The following is a 14,666-nucleotide window of genomic DNA, read 5'->3' on the forward strand; positions in this document are numbered from 1 at the left end:
CTGCTCCTTGTGGAACCCACGCAAAATTACAGATTTTTTTCCCTTGTGTTATCAGCTGATCAATTTTAGGTTTATCAGGAAATAAAGTGCTGGAGCTGGCACTGTCCCAGCTGGCCCCTGCACCATCCCACAGGCACATCCCTGCCCCGTGTCCATCCCTTGCAGAGGACAGGAATCCCACTGGAGGAATCTCCAGGCTTTCATTCTGCAGAAGGACAGGCTCCCCAGGCACCCTGATCCCCGGCTGCCGATGGGATTTGGGATCGGGGCTGGCTCACGGCAGGCAGCAGGGGATGCCGGGATTTAGGGAATGCAAATGTCCATGGGATGCAGACAGGCTCCTCCGCCTCCCGCACATCCCGGGTTCCCTCATCGCCAGGGAAGTGCCACCGGCTCCCACCTGGCTCAGGCACCAGGGAACCCTGCTGGGAGCTCCTTCTTTCCCAGGGAATAACGCAAATCAACCCAAGCCGTGTCCCATCTCTCCTATTTAAGCTCCATCTCTTTGCACAAAAGTCCCTGAAATCCTTTTGGCAAAATCCCTTTTGCTGTTATGGAACCCCCTCACTGCGTGATCCCCAGCACAGAGGGTGTCACCTCCTGCTCCCATCCCGGCTGGAATTGCTGGGAACACCCTCCCAGCAGCTCCAGCAGAACCGTTCCAGACCCATCAGCAGCTCCAGGGACCCCAGCGTGCTGTCCTGGGAGGGTGGTGGCCAGGGGTGGCCGCAGGGTGTGGCAGATGCCACCATCCCTGCCTTCTCCCGCTCCATCCCCTTCATCCTGCCTCTTCTCTCCCGGTCCCATCCCTCTCTTCTCTCCCGGTCCCATCCCCTTCATCCTGCCTTCCTCTTCCGCTCCATCCCTGCGCCTCTTCTCTCCCTCCTCTCCAGGTTCCATCCCTCTCTTCTCCCCCGGTCCCATCCCTCTCTTCTCCCCCGGTCCCATCCCTCTCTTCTCCCCCGGTCCCATCCCTCTCTTCTCCCCCGGTCCCATCCCCGCTCCCGGTGGGGATTTGGAGAGCGCCCAAAGCCCCTGGGGCCGTGCCCGCGCCGTGACCCCGCCGTGCTAATCACTGCTGCTGCTAATTGCAGCATTCTCCGGGCTGGCCTCTCCGCGACCTCCGCAGCAGCCGGGGATCCCTCCCGGGCCTGCTGCAGCTCCCCAGCCCGCCGGGAACAGCGGGATCGGCACGGGATGGAGGGAGCCGCGGGATCGGCACGGGATGGAGGGAGCGCGGGGATCGGGATGGAGCTGAGCGAATCCCAGCGCTGGGTAAGGCAGCGCCCAGCCCCGGCTCCAGCCGTTCTCCAAGGGGAGGAGATGCAAAGGAGCCTCAATCCCGCCCGTCAGGATAAAGGATGGATGAACTCACTCCCAGCCGGAGCTCCCGGCTTTCCACAGCTCGATGGATGGATGGGGACAGAAGGATGGCACCTCCCTCTTTGAGGATGCACTCCGTGTGTCCCTGTTCTCTGCAGCAGGAAAAGCCTGGCAGAGGTGCCAGTGCCACCAGGGCCACCTGGCCAGACCTGTGTCCCTTGGCATGGGAAACTTCCAGGCAGCTCCCAGCGGGACATAAAATAGCTCAGGGGAACAAATCCAAGTGGAATAAAAGGAAAAACCTTGGACACACACAAAACACCCAAGCAGAGCTGCAGGAGAGGACTCCCTGCTGCCTGTCCCCTGCTGTCCCCAGGGACTCCCTGCTGCCTGTCCCCAGGATCTGCTGGCACAGACTCCTTGGCCACAACACTTGGGGACATTCACCCCAAAGCCACAGCAGGGGTGGCTGAGAATCATGGAATTGTTGGGTTTGGAAAACCCCTCTGAGATCATCAAACCCAACCATTCCCAGCACTGCCAAGGCCACCTCATGTCCCCAGTGCCACATTCACAGGGATTTGAAATCCCTGCAGGGATGGGGACTCCTGGGCAGCTGTGCCAGGGCTGGGCAGCCTTTTCAGGAAGGAATAATCCCAATATCCACCCTGAGCTGCCCTGGCCCAGCCTGAGGTCATTCCCTCTCCTCCTGTCCCTGTTCCCAGCCCGACCCCCCGGCTGTCCCCTCCTGGCAGGAGCTGTGCAGAGCCACAAGGGCCCCCTGAGCCTCCTTTGCTCCAGGCTGGGCCCTTTCCCAGCTCCCTCAGCCTCTCCTGGGGCTCCAGCCCAGGCTCATCCCCCACACACAGCATCCCCCACCAGCTGTGGGAAGAATCCAGATGTTTTCTGGGAAGCAAAATCCCTGTGCTGCACCTTCCCCAGCCACCAAGCCCTGCACAAACATCTGTGTAAATCCAATTTGCACCTCTAACCTGCTCTAAAGGGCAGAGAGGAATCTGCTCCAACTCTGAGTCCTCCTTTTCCACCCATGCCCAAAAACCCCACACACTGAGAGCTCCCAGGAAATCCCAGATTTGCTGCACGTGCAGGGAACAGCTGGAATGTGCCTGCTGATAAAACTGCATCCAAGGGTGCCAACAAGGGCCTGGGATGGCCCAAATTCCTGCTGCAAGCCCAGAAAAGCCCCCCAAGCCCTGGTAACTCACGTGGAGTCAGTGTCCTTCTCTTTCCTGCGTATGCCAAAGGCCTTCCTGGTGCGCTTCTTCAGTCCTGGGGGAGGAACGGGAAAAGGAATTACTCATGCACCCAGGAAATCCTCAGGGCTCCTCAGCCCCTCCCTGGCTGCACCATAAATGAGGGGAGAAAAGGGATGAGCCAGGGGATCAGGGAGTCCCAGAGCTGAGGGGCTGCCAGGGGGTTGTGGAGAAATGCCTTTCTGCCATTTACTTGTTCATTTAACACTAACTCCCTCCCAGTGTGGGGACTGAGTTACTGCCCACTTAATATTCCACACTCCATGGTCATCTCACAGTCACTATTCCACACTCCATGGTCATCTCACAGTCAATATCCCACACTCCATGGTCATCTCACAGTCAATATCCCACACTCCATGGTCATCTCACAGTCAATATTCCACACTCCATGGTCATCTCACAGTTCCTATTCCACACTCCATGGTCATCTCACAGTTCCTATTCCACACTCCATGGTCATCTCACAGTCAATATTCCACACTCCATGGTCATCTCACAGTCAATATTCCACACTCCATGGTCATCTCACAGTCACTATTCCACACTCCATGGTCATCTCACAGTTCCTGTTCCACACTCCATGGTCATCTCACAGTTCCTATTCCACACTCCATGGTCATCTCACAGTTCCCATTCCACACTCCATGGTCATCTCACAGTCACTATTCCACACTCCATGGTCATCTCACAGTTCCTATTCCACACTCCATGGTCATCTCACAGTCACTATTCCACACTCCATGGTCATCTCACAGTCACTATTCCACACTCCATGGTCATCTCACAGTTCCCATTCCACACTCCATGGTCATCTCACAGTTCCCATTCCACACTCCATGGTCATCTCACAGTTCCCATTCCACACTCCATGGTCATCTCACAGTTCCTATTCCACACTCCATGGTCATCTCACAGTCAATATTCCACACTCCATGGTCATCTCACAGTTCCTGTTCCACACTCCATGGTCATCTCACAGTTCCTATTCCACACTCCATGGTCATCTCACAGTTCCTACTCCACACTCCATGGTCATCTCACAGTTCCTATTGCACACTCCATGGTCATATCACAGTTAATATTTCCCAGTTAATATTTATGACAGTTATTATTTCCCACTCAATATCTCTTTCACAGTTATTACCCACTCCATATTTCACAGTTATTATTTCCCACTCAATATTTTTTCCACAGTTATTATTTCCCAACTAATACGTATTTCCCAGTTGATATTTCCCAGTTTTTGTTTCCCACTCAGTATTTCCCAGTTAATATTTCCCACTCAATATTTGTTTCCCAGTCAATATTGTTTTCACAGTTAATATTTGTTTCCCATTTAATATTTCCCAGCTGTTATTCCCAATATTTCTGTCCTGATGATTCCCTCCTTTCCCATGCTGTTTGTGGGCACTGCTGAAAGCAGGAAAAGCCTTCCTGAGTGCTAAAACCCAGCCTAAACCCGAGTTTGGTTGTGCTCAGCTCTGGTTTTTATCTGAGCTCAATGCCTGGCACCAAGGATTCCAGAGCCAGCTGGGAAACGCTGGAATGGATGGCTGATCTCACCTCAGCCACAAAACCTCTCCAAGCCCAGCATCATCCACCTCTACACCCCTTTTTTCCTGCTGTCCATCAGAATTCCACCTGGGAAACACAAATTTGCTGTTTAAAACTCTGACATTTTCTCTGCTGTATTCTCAAGAAGGACCAACATCATTTTCTGCACCAAAAGCTGAGTTCTAGGAGCAAACCAACCCCCCTGCCCCAAATCCAGCCCTTCACCCTCCAGCCCCAGGCTGCCTCTGGAACCCCAAATATTGACTTCTTAAATTTAAATTCAAGTTTTAAATATTGAGGGAGGTCCCTGGAGGGAAAATGATTCACTTGGGAGCATGGAGCTCACAGGGAAAACTCCTCTCCAAGAGGAAAGGCAGAGTGAGGATGCTCTTTGTGATGGTTAAAGTGGGAAAAAATTCCTTGAAATGAATTCTACTGCATCTGTGCTCAGAGATAAAATTTATCTATGGCAGACTCAGGAGCAGGGAAAGAAGGAAGAGGAGGAGGAAGATGAAATAATCCCCTTTAGGACGGATTTCTCCTTGTTTTGGGTGTGGGGGGATTTCAGAGCTGGATTTGAGCAGCCTCAAATCATTTCTCCATGTAGGAAAAGCTGATTTTTATTCATAAAGATTTCATTTAGATTGTTTTTAAAGACTTTGTGTGTGACTTGAATTGGCTGGTAATTTTTTTTTTATTTTGCTCTTTATCCTGTTGGTTCGAAGGTGTTTGTGTGTGAATGTGCCAGGCTTTTTGTACAGATGCAAATTATTATCCACATTATTTCTGGGGATTCTTATGGGATGGAGCTTTTGTTATGACAGGTGTAACTTGTTTTTCTTGGCCAGATTAGGTTGTTGTGTAAACTGACTCTCATTCTTTGGATTCTTTCTTATGGGAATTAACTTTTATAAGCTCATAAGGCCTTTCTTATTATAATACTTTATAGGTATGTAATGCAATGTAAATAAATAATAAATATATAGAGTTATATAAATTATATTCTATATAGATATAAATATTTATTTATAGATATATCAATAAATAAAATAAGTATATATATCAATAAATGTGAGAAAGTTGTGCCTATGAATAATGTAATTATTTGTAGGTAACATCACCCTGTCTTAAAATTTAATTTATTGTGGGAGTTTTCCTTTGCTTTGCCCAGCACACTCAAATTCCTCCCAGATTCCTTGGGAGAGCCCAGAAATCTGGGAATCCAAGGAGAGAACAACCCTGCCTGTGCTCAGCACAGCAAAACAAACTCCTGAAATCCTCAGGTACTCCCAGAGGGAAAAGCCACCCAGTAAATTCAATTCTAAGGCAGGTTCATGCTACATACAGATAAAAATATTGTACAAGAAAAACATTAAATTGTAGCTGAGGCCTGCTCAGTGCAGTTAATTCCCATGAGAAAGAATTTAAAGAATGAGTTTACACAACAACCTAGCCTTGCCAAGAAAAATAAGTTACACCTGTCATAACTAATAATAATAATAATAATAATAATAATAATAATAATAATAATAATAATAATAAAAACAATTGCTGTAGCCCATAAGAAGCCACCAAAATAATGCAAGTATCTATTTAAGAAGTCTTGCACATGCACACAAAAATTACAGCCAGTAAGAGTCAAACACAAAGGCTTCAAAAACTGTAATATTTTAGGAATAAATGAGCTTTTTCAGTGAATTCACATCCAGCCCCTTCCTCCCATCCCACCCATCCCAGGTGGGAAGGAATCCCAGGAGCCCCTGGGGTCAGGGCTGTGTCCAGGAGCAGGACCCAGCCCCACATTCCCAGTGGGATTTGGGCTCCCAGGACCTTCCCAGACCTTCAGCCCAAATGTTCCAGCCCTGGAGTCAGGAGCTCCCAGGGCTGGGAATTCCAGAGCCCTGGGCTGGGATGGGCTCCAGGCCCCCTGGGGGAACAGGAGCTGCTTTGGGATCATGGCATTTTTAGGCTGGAAAAGCCCTCCAAGATCCAACCTGAGTGTCCCCAGCAGTGCCAAGGCCACCCCTGTGCCCTGTCCCCAGCAGTGCCACATCCACAGGGATTGAAATCCCCCCAGGATGGGCACTCACAGCTGTGCCAGGCCTGGAGAACCCTTTCCCTGAGGAAATCTTCCCCAAAACCCAGCCCAGCCCTCCCTGGCATTAAACACAGCCAGATCCTGAGCTGGGCTCAGTCCCTGTGCAGGCAGAGCTCAGCCCAAACACCCCCGGGACAAGATCCCACTGCAGAACCTGCCTGGGCTGGGGGAATTGTCCCAGACCACGGGAATCCCTGATATTCCAGTGAAAAATGGAATCCAGGGCCAGGCCTGAGCCCAGAGCAGAGCTCAGGACTGGGAGAAAAGCTCTCCCTAAATCCAAACCCAGGGAATTCAGCAGCAGCAGGAGGCAAATCCCCCAGAGCTGCTGGGGGAGCAGGACCCTCCCAGCCCCCACCTCCCCCAGACCAATTCTGGACTGAGGGCCAGGGATTCATTTCACTCTTATTGGTTCCCTGTTAACACCTCCCACTCCACATTTCCCAGTTAATATCTTTTTCCCAGTTAATATATTTTTTTCCCATTCAGTAGTTATTATTTCCCAGTTATTATTTCCCTGTTAATATTTTTCTCCCAGCTAATATCTCTCACTCAATATTTGCATCATAGTTAATATTTCTTTCCTAGTTTATATTTCCCACTCAATATTTCCCAGTAAATATATTTTTTCCCAGTTAATATTTTTCACCCAGCTAATTTTTCCCCCAGTTAATATTTCCCACTCAATATTAGCATCACAGTTAATATTTCTTTCCCAGTTAACATTTCCCACTCATTATTTATTTCCTACTCAAAATTCTCTTTCCCAGTTAATATTTCCCACTCAATATTTGTTTCCCACTCAATATTTCCCAGTAAATATATTCTTTCCCAGTTAATATTTCCCAGTTAATAATTTTCTCCCAGCTAAATTTTTCCCCAGTTAATATCTCTCACTCAATATTTGGATCAGAGTTAATATTTCTTTCCCAGTCAATATTTCCCACTCAATATTTGTTTTCTATTCAATATTCATTTCCCAGTTAATATTTGTTTCCCACTCAATATTTTCCAGCTATTATTTTTCCCAGCTATAATTCCCAACATTCCTGTCCTGATGCCTCCCTCCCTTGTGGGCCCTGCTGACAGGAGGAAAAGCTAAACCCCAGCCTAAACCCCAGCCTAAAAGCCCCAGCCTAAAAGCCCCAGCCTAAAAGCCCCAGCCTAAAAACCCCAGCCTAAAAACCCCAGCCTAAAAACCCCAGCCTAAAAACCCCAGCCTAAAAACCCCAGCCTAAAAACCCCAGCCTGGCTTTAAGGACTGCCAGGCAGCTCAGCCTGGACACAGCTGGGCCAGATGTGCCCCCAAAATCACTCCCAGAGGGGAATTTCCAGGGAATTCCAGGGTTTGGGGGGTAAGGGAGGTGGCAGAGCTCCCAGTGACCTTCCCTTCACCCCACACATAACTCACTTATATATTATTATTATAAATTATATTATTATATATTTACATATATATTATATCTTATACAGTGCATTTATACTATTTTATAATAGTGTAGATTACCTGCTTTGTGTTTTATATATTGTATTTTATATTATTTTATAATAGTGAAGATTGCCTGCTTTGTGTTTTATATATTGTATTTTATATTATTTTACAATAGTGTAGATTACCTGCTTTGTATTTTACATATTTATATTATTTTATTAAAGGGGGGAAATAAAATTATTAAAGGGGGGGAAATAAAATTATTAAAGGGGGGAAATAAAATTATTAAAGGGGGGGAAATAAAATTAAAAGGGGCGAAAAACAAAATTAAAAGGGGTGAAAAACAAAATTAAAAGGGGCGAAAAACAAAATTAAAAGGGGCGAAAAATAAAATTAAATTCCAACAGCTCAAGCGTCTGTAAAAGCCCTGGGCCGGACAAGGGAGGGCTCTCAGGGCCTGGCACAGCACGCAGGGCCCTGGCCGTGCTCGGGGATAAATTCCCTGCCCTTCCCAAACCCACCTGCACGGACCCCAACCCTGGGATTGTCCTCCCACTCCAGGGGGAAATGGAAAATTAACATAAATCCACCTGCAGCGGCTGGGAGTGAAGGAAGGAGTTCAAAACTGCTAAAGTGGGGAAAATGGGGGGAAATTATTTATTTTCATGTATATATATAATGGGAAAATAGAAATCTATAGATTTGATAATTATATATATGGGGAAATCAAATATATAGATATATATAGGGGAAAATCCTATATATCTATGTCTATGGGGAAATCCTATACATATATATATGGGAAAATCCAATATCTATATATATGTATATATATGGGAAAATCCAATATCTATATATATGTATATATATGGGAAAATCCAATATCTATATATATGTATATATATGGGAAAATCCAATATCTATATATGCATAAATATATATGGGAATATCCTATATATATATATGTATGTATATATATATGGGAAAATCCAATATATATATGCATATATATCTGGGAATATCCAATATATATATATGTATGTATATGTATATATATATGGGGAAATCCTATATAGATATAGATATATAGATATATATATATACACATGAAAACCAAATATATATATATGGGGAAACCAAATATATATATATATATATATATATATATGGGAAAATCAAATATATTTATATGTATATATATGGGAATATCCAATACATATATATATATGTATGGATATATATATGGGAAAATCAAATATATATATATATATGAGAAAATCAAATATATATATATATGGGAAAATCAAATATATATATATATATGAGAAAATCAAATATATATATATGGGAAAATCAAATATATATATATATGGGAAAATCAAATATATATATATATGGGAAAATCAAATATATATATATATGGAAAATCAAATATATATATATATTGGGAAAATCAAATATATATATATATGGGAAAATCAAATATATATATATATGGGAAAATCAAATGTATATATATATGGGAAAATCAAATGTGTATATATATATGGGAAAATCAAATATATATATATATGGGAAAATCAAATATATATATATATGGGAAAATCAAATATATATATATACGGGAAAATCAAATATATATATATATACGGGAAAATCAAATATATATATATATAGACGGGAAAATCAAATATATATATATATATACGGGAAAATCAAATATATATATATATGGGAAAATCAAATATATATATATATGGGGAAATCAAATATATATATGTGTGGGAAAATCAATCTATATATATGTGGGAAAATCTTACATATGTATATATGTGAAATTTGTATATATATGAGAAAATTATAGATATAGATATATAGATATGAGAAAATTATAGATATAGATATATGAGAAAATTATAGATATGTGGTGAAAAAATCCCTGTATCTCTCTAAGGAAAGAGGCAGGATTGCCGTGCCGAGGCAGACGGATCCTTCCCGGCAGGTCTGGAGCCTCCCAGCGCTTCCAGGTCACGGCTCGGGGAGGAGCTCTGCCCTCCCCTCCTGCCCAGCCTTTCCTGCTTATTCCTCCTCTCCACCCCAAAACTGCCACAATCTGCACTAATCCCACTTTCCTTTGTGTTCCTCCTCTGCAATCCCAGCACTGGATTGGGATTCCTGCCTCAAACTCTGGGTTAATCCTTAATCCCATCTTCCTTTTTGTTCCTCCTCTCCCAAAACTGGGTCAGGATTCCAGACACAAATTCTGGGTAAATCCCATTTTCCTTCACATTCCTCCTCTCCCCTCCCAAAACTGGGTTGGGATTCAACAAATTCCACATGAATCCCATTTTCCTTCACATTCCTCCTCTCCAATCCCAAAACTGGGTTGGGATTCACCAAATCCTACATAAATCCCATTTTCCTTCACGTTCCTCCTCTCCCCTCCCAAAACTGGGTTGGGATTCAACAAATTCCACATGAATCCCGTTTCCTTCACGTTTCTCGCTCCAAGCCCACAAGCGGGTTGGGGTGTCACAATCCTCACATAAACCCATTTGCTGCACGGTGTGCCTCCTCTCCAAGGCCAAAGCTAGTCGATGACCCAAATCCGCAGAAGCTCCCAGTTCCTTCAGCGGGCGACTCGCCAATCCTAAAATTGGGATTCACCAAATCCTACATAAATCCCATTTTCCTTCACGTTCCTCCTCTCCCCTCCCAAAACTGGGTTGGGATTCCTGCCACAAATTCTGGGTAAATCCAAGTTTTCACCTCCAACAGCTCTGGGGGCTCAGCATCAACACTGGGGCAGGATTTCCCCCAAATCCAGGTTTTTAAGGGATCAAACCCCACCCTGGGGGTGGGGTCCAAGGTGAGCAGCCCTGACCTCACCTGGAATTTTCTTTTCTGCAATCCCTGGCACAGAGTGGGGCTGGTGAATCACACAGGACATTCCTGCCTTGGCAGGAAATCCCAAATTCCTGCGTTTGGGCACCAGCTCCACATTTCAAACCAGGCTCACCCCAAGGAGGAGTTTGGCCTTTTTTGTTTTAGGTTTTGCCACATTTCTTTTCCCAGGTTTTGCTTCCTCTTTGTTGTTGTTGTTGTTTCAGGGTTTTTTGGTTTTGAACCCCAAACCCGAGAGCTCCAGAGCTTTTTCCCCCACTTCACTTCCAAGCTTTTCACTTCCAAGGCCTCATTCCCACAAAATTCCTCCCTGACAGCTCAAACCCACCTGGATCATCCCCCCAAACACATCCTAAAATTCTCCATGGACACCTTTGGTCTTGAGCCTGGTGGGATGTCCCCAGCCCCAGCCCATCCTGGGATACCAGAGCAGCCAAACCCTGGGTCAGGCTCAGCATTTCCTGGGACAAGAGGGAATAAATCTCCTCCTACATCCTCACAAAGTGGTTTCCTTCCCAGTTCTGCAGAACATTCCAGCAGGTCTGGAAGAATCCATCTCAGAGGGCAAAGATGGAGATATCCTACACCGAGCCCTGGTTCTCCTTGGAGCTGAGCTGAGCCACGGATTTCTGACCAAACTCTGGAAAACTCCCACTCCTGACTCCGGGCTCTGGGAATTTTCTGGGATGGTTTTCCATTCATGCTTGAATTTATGATATTTCCAGCAAACCTGCTGGTGGCTTTCTCAAATCCAAACCCCAAATTTGCCTCCTCAAATCCAAAACCCCCCAAATTTTCCCTCCCCAAATCAAAAAACTACCAAATTTTCCCTCCCCAAATCCAAAACCCCCAAATTTTCCCTCCTCAAACCCAACCTCTCCCCCAAGTTTTCCCAGATAATTTCCTTGCTGACTCCTGCAGACAGCCCTGAGAGCATCCAAACAGAATTCACTGAAACCAAATCACCTGAAAATAAAATAAAGTCAATTTTCCACCAAGAAAAGGATTTTTGGGATGTGTCATTGATGCCTCTGGGCCCAACAATCCAAAAATGGAGACCACCAGGGCCAAAAGATGATTCCAGAAGGATTTTCCCAGTTTGGATGTGACCAGAGAATCCCAGACTGGTTTGGGTTGGGAGGGACCTTAAATCCCATCTCACCCCACCCCTGCCATGGGCTGGGGCACCTTCCACTGTCCCAGCAGGGCAGAACATTCCCATGGGAATTCCCTGAGTGACCAAACTCCTCAATGTGAAGAGATTCCGAGAAATTCCCACTCTGGGAAGGCTTCTCCCCCATTTTGGGGTCTGGAGGAGCACAGGGAAAGCAGGAATGAGCTTCTCCAAAGGAGCCACCTCTCCTCCTGTCTCCCCAGCATCCGAGCTCCTCCCTGAGCAGCCATTCCCAAACTTTCCAAAGGAGTCAAACCCATTCCGTGCCTGGATGTTTTGGGGTGCTTCCAAGCCTTCCTCAGTCCCAGGAATATCCAAACCCTGCTCCTTCCTCAATCCCAGGGAACATCCAAACCCTGCTCCTTCCTCAATCCCAGGGAACATCCAAACCCTGCTCCTTCCTCAATCCCAGGGAACATCCAAACCCTGCTCCTTCCTCAATCCCAGGGAACATCCAAACCCTGCTCCTTCCTCAATCCCAGGAACAGCCAAATCCTGCTCCTTCCACACCTGAGACACCTCCAGGGGGTTTGATCCCCATCCCAGCTGTGCTGAGTGAAGCCAAGCACAGCAAATCCATGGAATGTTCCTGCCCCTCCATGGAGGTGAAGGAATTTCCATTCCTGGAGACACCTGTGACACCTTTGGAATCCTCCAGCAAGGATTGGGACCTTGGAAAAAAACCTCTTTTGCTTTTTTTTGGGTATCATTGGGATTTTTAGACACCCAGGAAAAAGAACCATATTTCTCCCGTCTCCCAGATGAATGACAAAATATTCCATATATTGAGCCCAATGTCCATAGCCAGCAAAACCTGCTCATCCTGCCCTGTTCCCAACCAGGGGAATTCTTTTTTCTCTTTTTCCCCCAAGGAAAAGGATCCAAGGAGAATCCATGAGCCAGGTCCATCCTGCTGGCCATGGGTGCCCTCAGGTCCTGCTCCCACCCCACTGCCAGCCCAGTGTCACCACTCCAGCAGGAGAAATGATTTAAATAATTAATTACAATGATAATTAAACCCTTTAAGATGCTCGCTGCCAGGAACTCTCAGGTTTTGCACAGGTTTAAAAGTTTCAGCTCCAGTTAAGCCAAGCTTGTTAAAACCACTGAATTAATTCTATTAATATTAAACAAACCACCCCTGCAAGGGGCCAGAGCTTCAGGGGCATTTGGGTTGAAGTTCCACTCTGCCACAAATCCAACCAATTTCCAACTATTTCAAAACCCAAAAAACCCAGGAATTATTTCTAATTTTCCAACTTCTGTTCTAGGTTTGCATCAACCACTTGGGGAACGTTTCAAGCTGTTTAATAATTCACTTTTTATGAGTAGTGTTGATTGTTTTCCCTGCTCATGGCTGGGTCATGGAAGGTGATTCCAGCTCTGCCAGAGCCCAATGCCCCAGCCCTGGATCCATCTCCAGCGTGGGTCTGGGCAGTGACCAAAGCTCCTGCCAGGCCAAAACCCTCAAGGAATAAAACCAAACCCAAAAAATCCCCAAACCAAAAAACCCAAATCCCAAAAGAGCCTCAAAAACCCAAATCACTTCCCCCAAGCAGCCTCAAAACTGAATAAATAACTCAAACCAAGGCCTACAGCAAGACAGCTTCAGTTTATCCCCATGAATTCATCCATAAGCGTTGGAATTTTGGGAGCAGACAGGTTTTTAATGGCATTTTCCCTGCCATGACCTGCTCCTGTCGTGGGATGGGTTTGATGTCATGGGCTAAAATTAAAACCTCTTTTGCTTGTGACTCTCATCAGCACCAGGGAGAGCAGGGAAGGCTTTTCCTGGGATCCAGAGGACAGCAAAACTCATTTCCCTCACACCAAAGCCTCCAGAACCATCCCAGGAGAGGCCACTCCATGTGCCCACACACGGCTGTGACAACACCCCAATTCCCAGAGCCAGGGAAACATCCTAAACCCACAAAAATCCCACGGATCCTGAGGCCTCTCCAGGGGAATTTGGGCAGGGGGCAGCCCCAGATTTCGGGGATACTCCAGGAAGCAATTTCCCAATTTCTGCCTGTCATTCCAGGGAGCTCCGTGGGCTGGAAGTGGCTCCACCAAGCCAGGCCCTGCTGCTGCCACCAACGGGCCAGAAATCCCCTAAAATTCAATATACTTGGTCTTGCTGGCCCTGGAGTATCCATTCTGCTAAAATGAAATTAAATCCAAGACATCCTTTGCCTGCATCCTGCTCCAGAAGGAATTAAAATTATAAATAATAAAGGAGAGCTTTACATACGGCCGAGACAGACGACAGAGGATAAAATTCCTGTCATGCCCAGAGGCTTTTCCCACACAGGATCAGACACAGCTCCCTGAAGCATCCTGTGCCTGCAGCCCATATTTCCTCCTCATCCCCTTTTTTATGCCGAGAAACCCCAATCCAGCATCTCCTCCTCCTTCCCCCGACCTGCATCTCCACGGCTCGGCAAGAAAAAAAAAAAATCATCTCGAGCTGCCATTCCCTGGCTTCCCACAGGAACGATGCTCATCCATCCAGGGAACGCCGGCGAATCCCATCCTGCAGCCGCACACCCCCGGCTCCATCCCCTGGCAGCCCAGCAGGATAAAATCGGGATTTGGGGATCCGAATCCAGCCGGCTCCGGCCCGGAGGAAGCGGCAGCTCCCCGGAAAGCCGGGAATTCTCTCAGCCCGAGCTGCCTACACAGGGCTGGGGATGGAATTGCAAATAACCTGACGGGCTCGATATTATATCACCGCCCTGCCGCCCGGCTGAGCCTGCGAGCGCCCGGGATTAGGGGGAGGGGAGGATCGGATGGCACGATTCTTGTTATTATTGGCGCTATTATTGCATTGCCGAAAGGCCGGAGCCCCCCGGGCACGGGCTCGGTGCCTCCCCCCCTCCGGAGCCGCGGAAGAACGCGCCCGGC

The 14,666-nt window shown here is 46.5% G+C and overlaps 1 protein-coding gene across 13 annotated transcripts in view; it reads right to left on the reverse strand.

The window, feature by feature from the left end:
* Nucleotides 1-14,666, reverse strand: part of SGIP1 (SH3GL interacting endocytic adaptor 1) — a 48,962-nt gene that overhangs the window by 33,707 nt on the left and 589 nt on the right. For 6 of the 13 annotated variants that reach the window (XM_050977337.1, XM_050977330.1, XM_050977332.1 and 3 more), the window contains exons 1-2: nucleotides 14,185-14,412; nucleotides 2,550-2,613 (exon numbers count right to left, since the gene is read on the reverse strand). In XM_050977337.1, the coding sequence (XP_050833294.1) occupies nucleotides 2,550-2,613; nucleotides 14,185-14,266 (146 nt within the window). In that variant the 5' untranslated portion in view covers nucleotides 14,267-14,412. Of the gene's footprint in view, nucleotides 1-2,549; nucleotides 2,614-14,184; nucleotides 14,413-14,666 lie in introns of those variants that run through there. The other 7 variants (XM_050977328.1, XM_050977329.1, XM_050977331.1 and 4 more) reach the window with 3 other exon arrangements.

Source organism: Serinus canaria, chromosome 8, assembly GCF_022539315.1.
Source record: "Serinus canaria isolate serCan28SL12 chromosome 8, serCan2020, whole genome shotgun sequence".
Lineage (NCBI taxonomy): Eukaryota > Metazoa > Chordata > Aves > Passeriformes > Fringillidae > Serinus > Serinus canaria.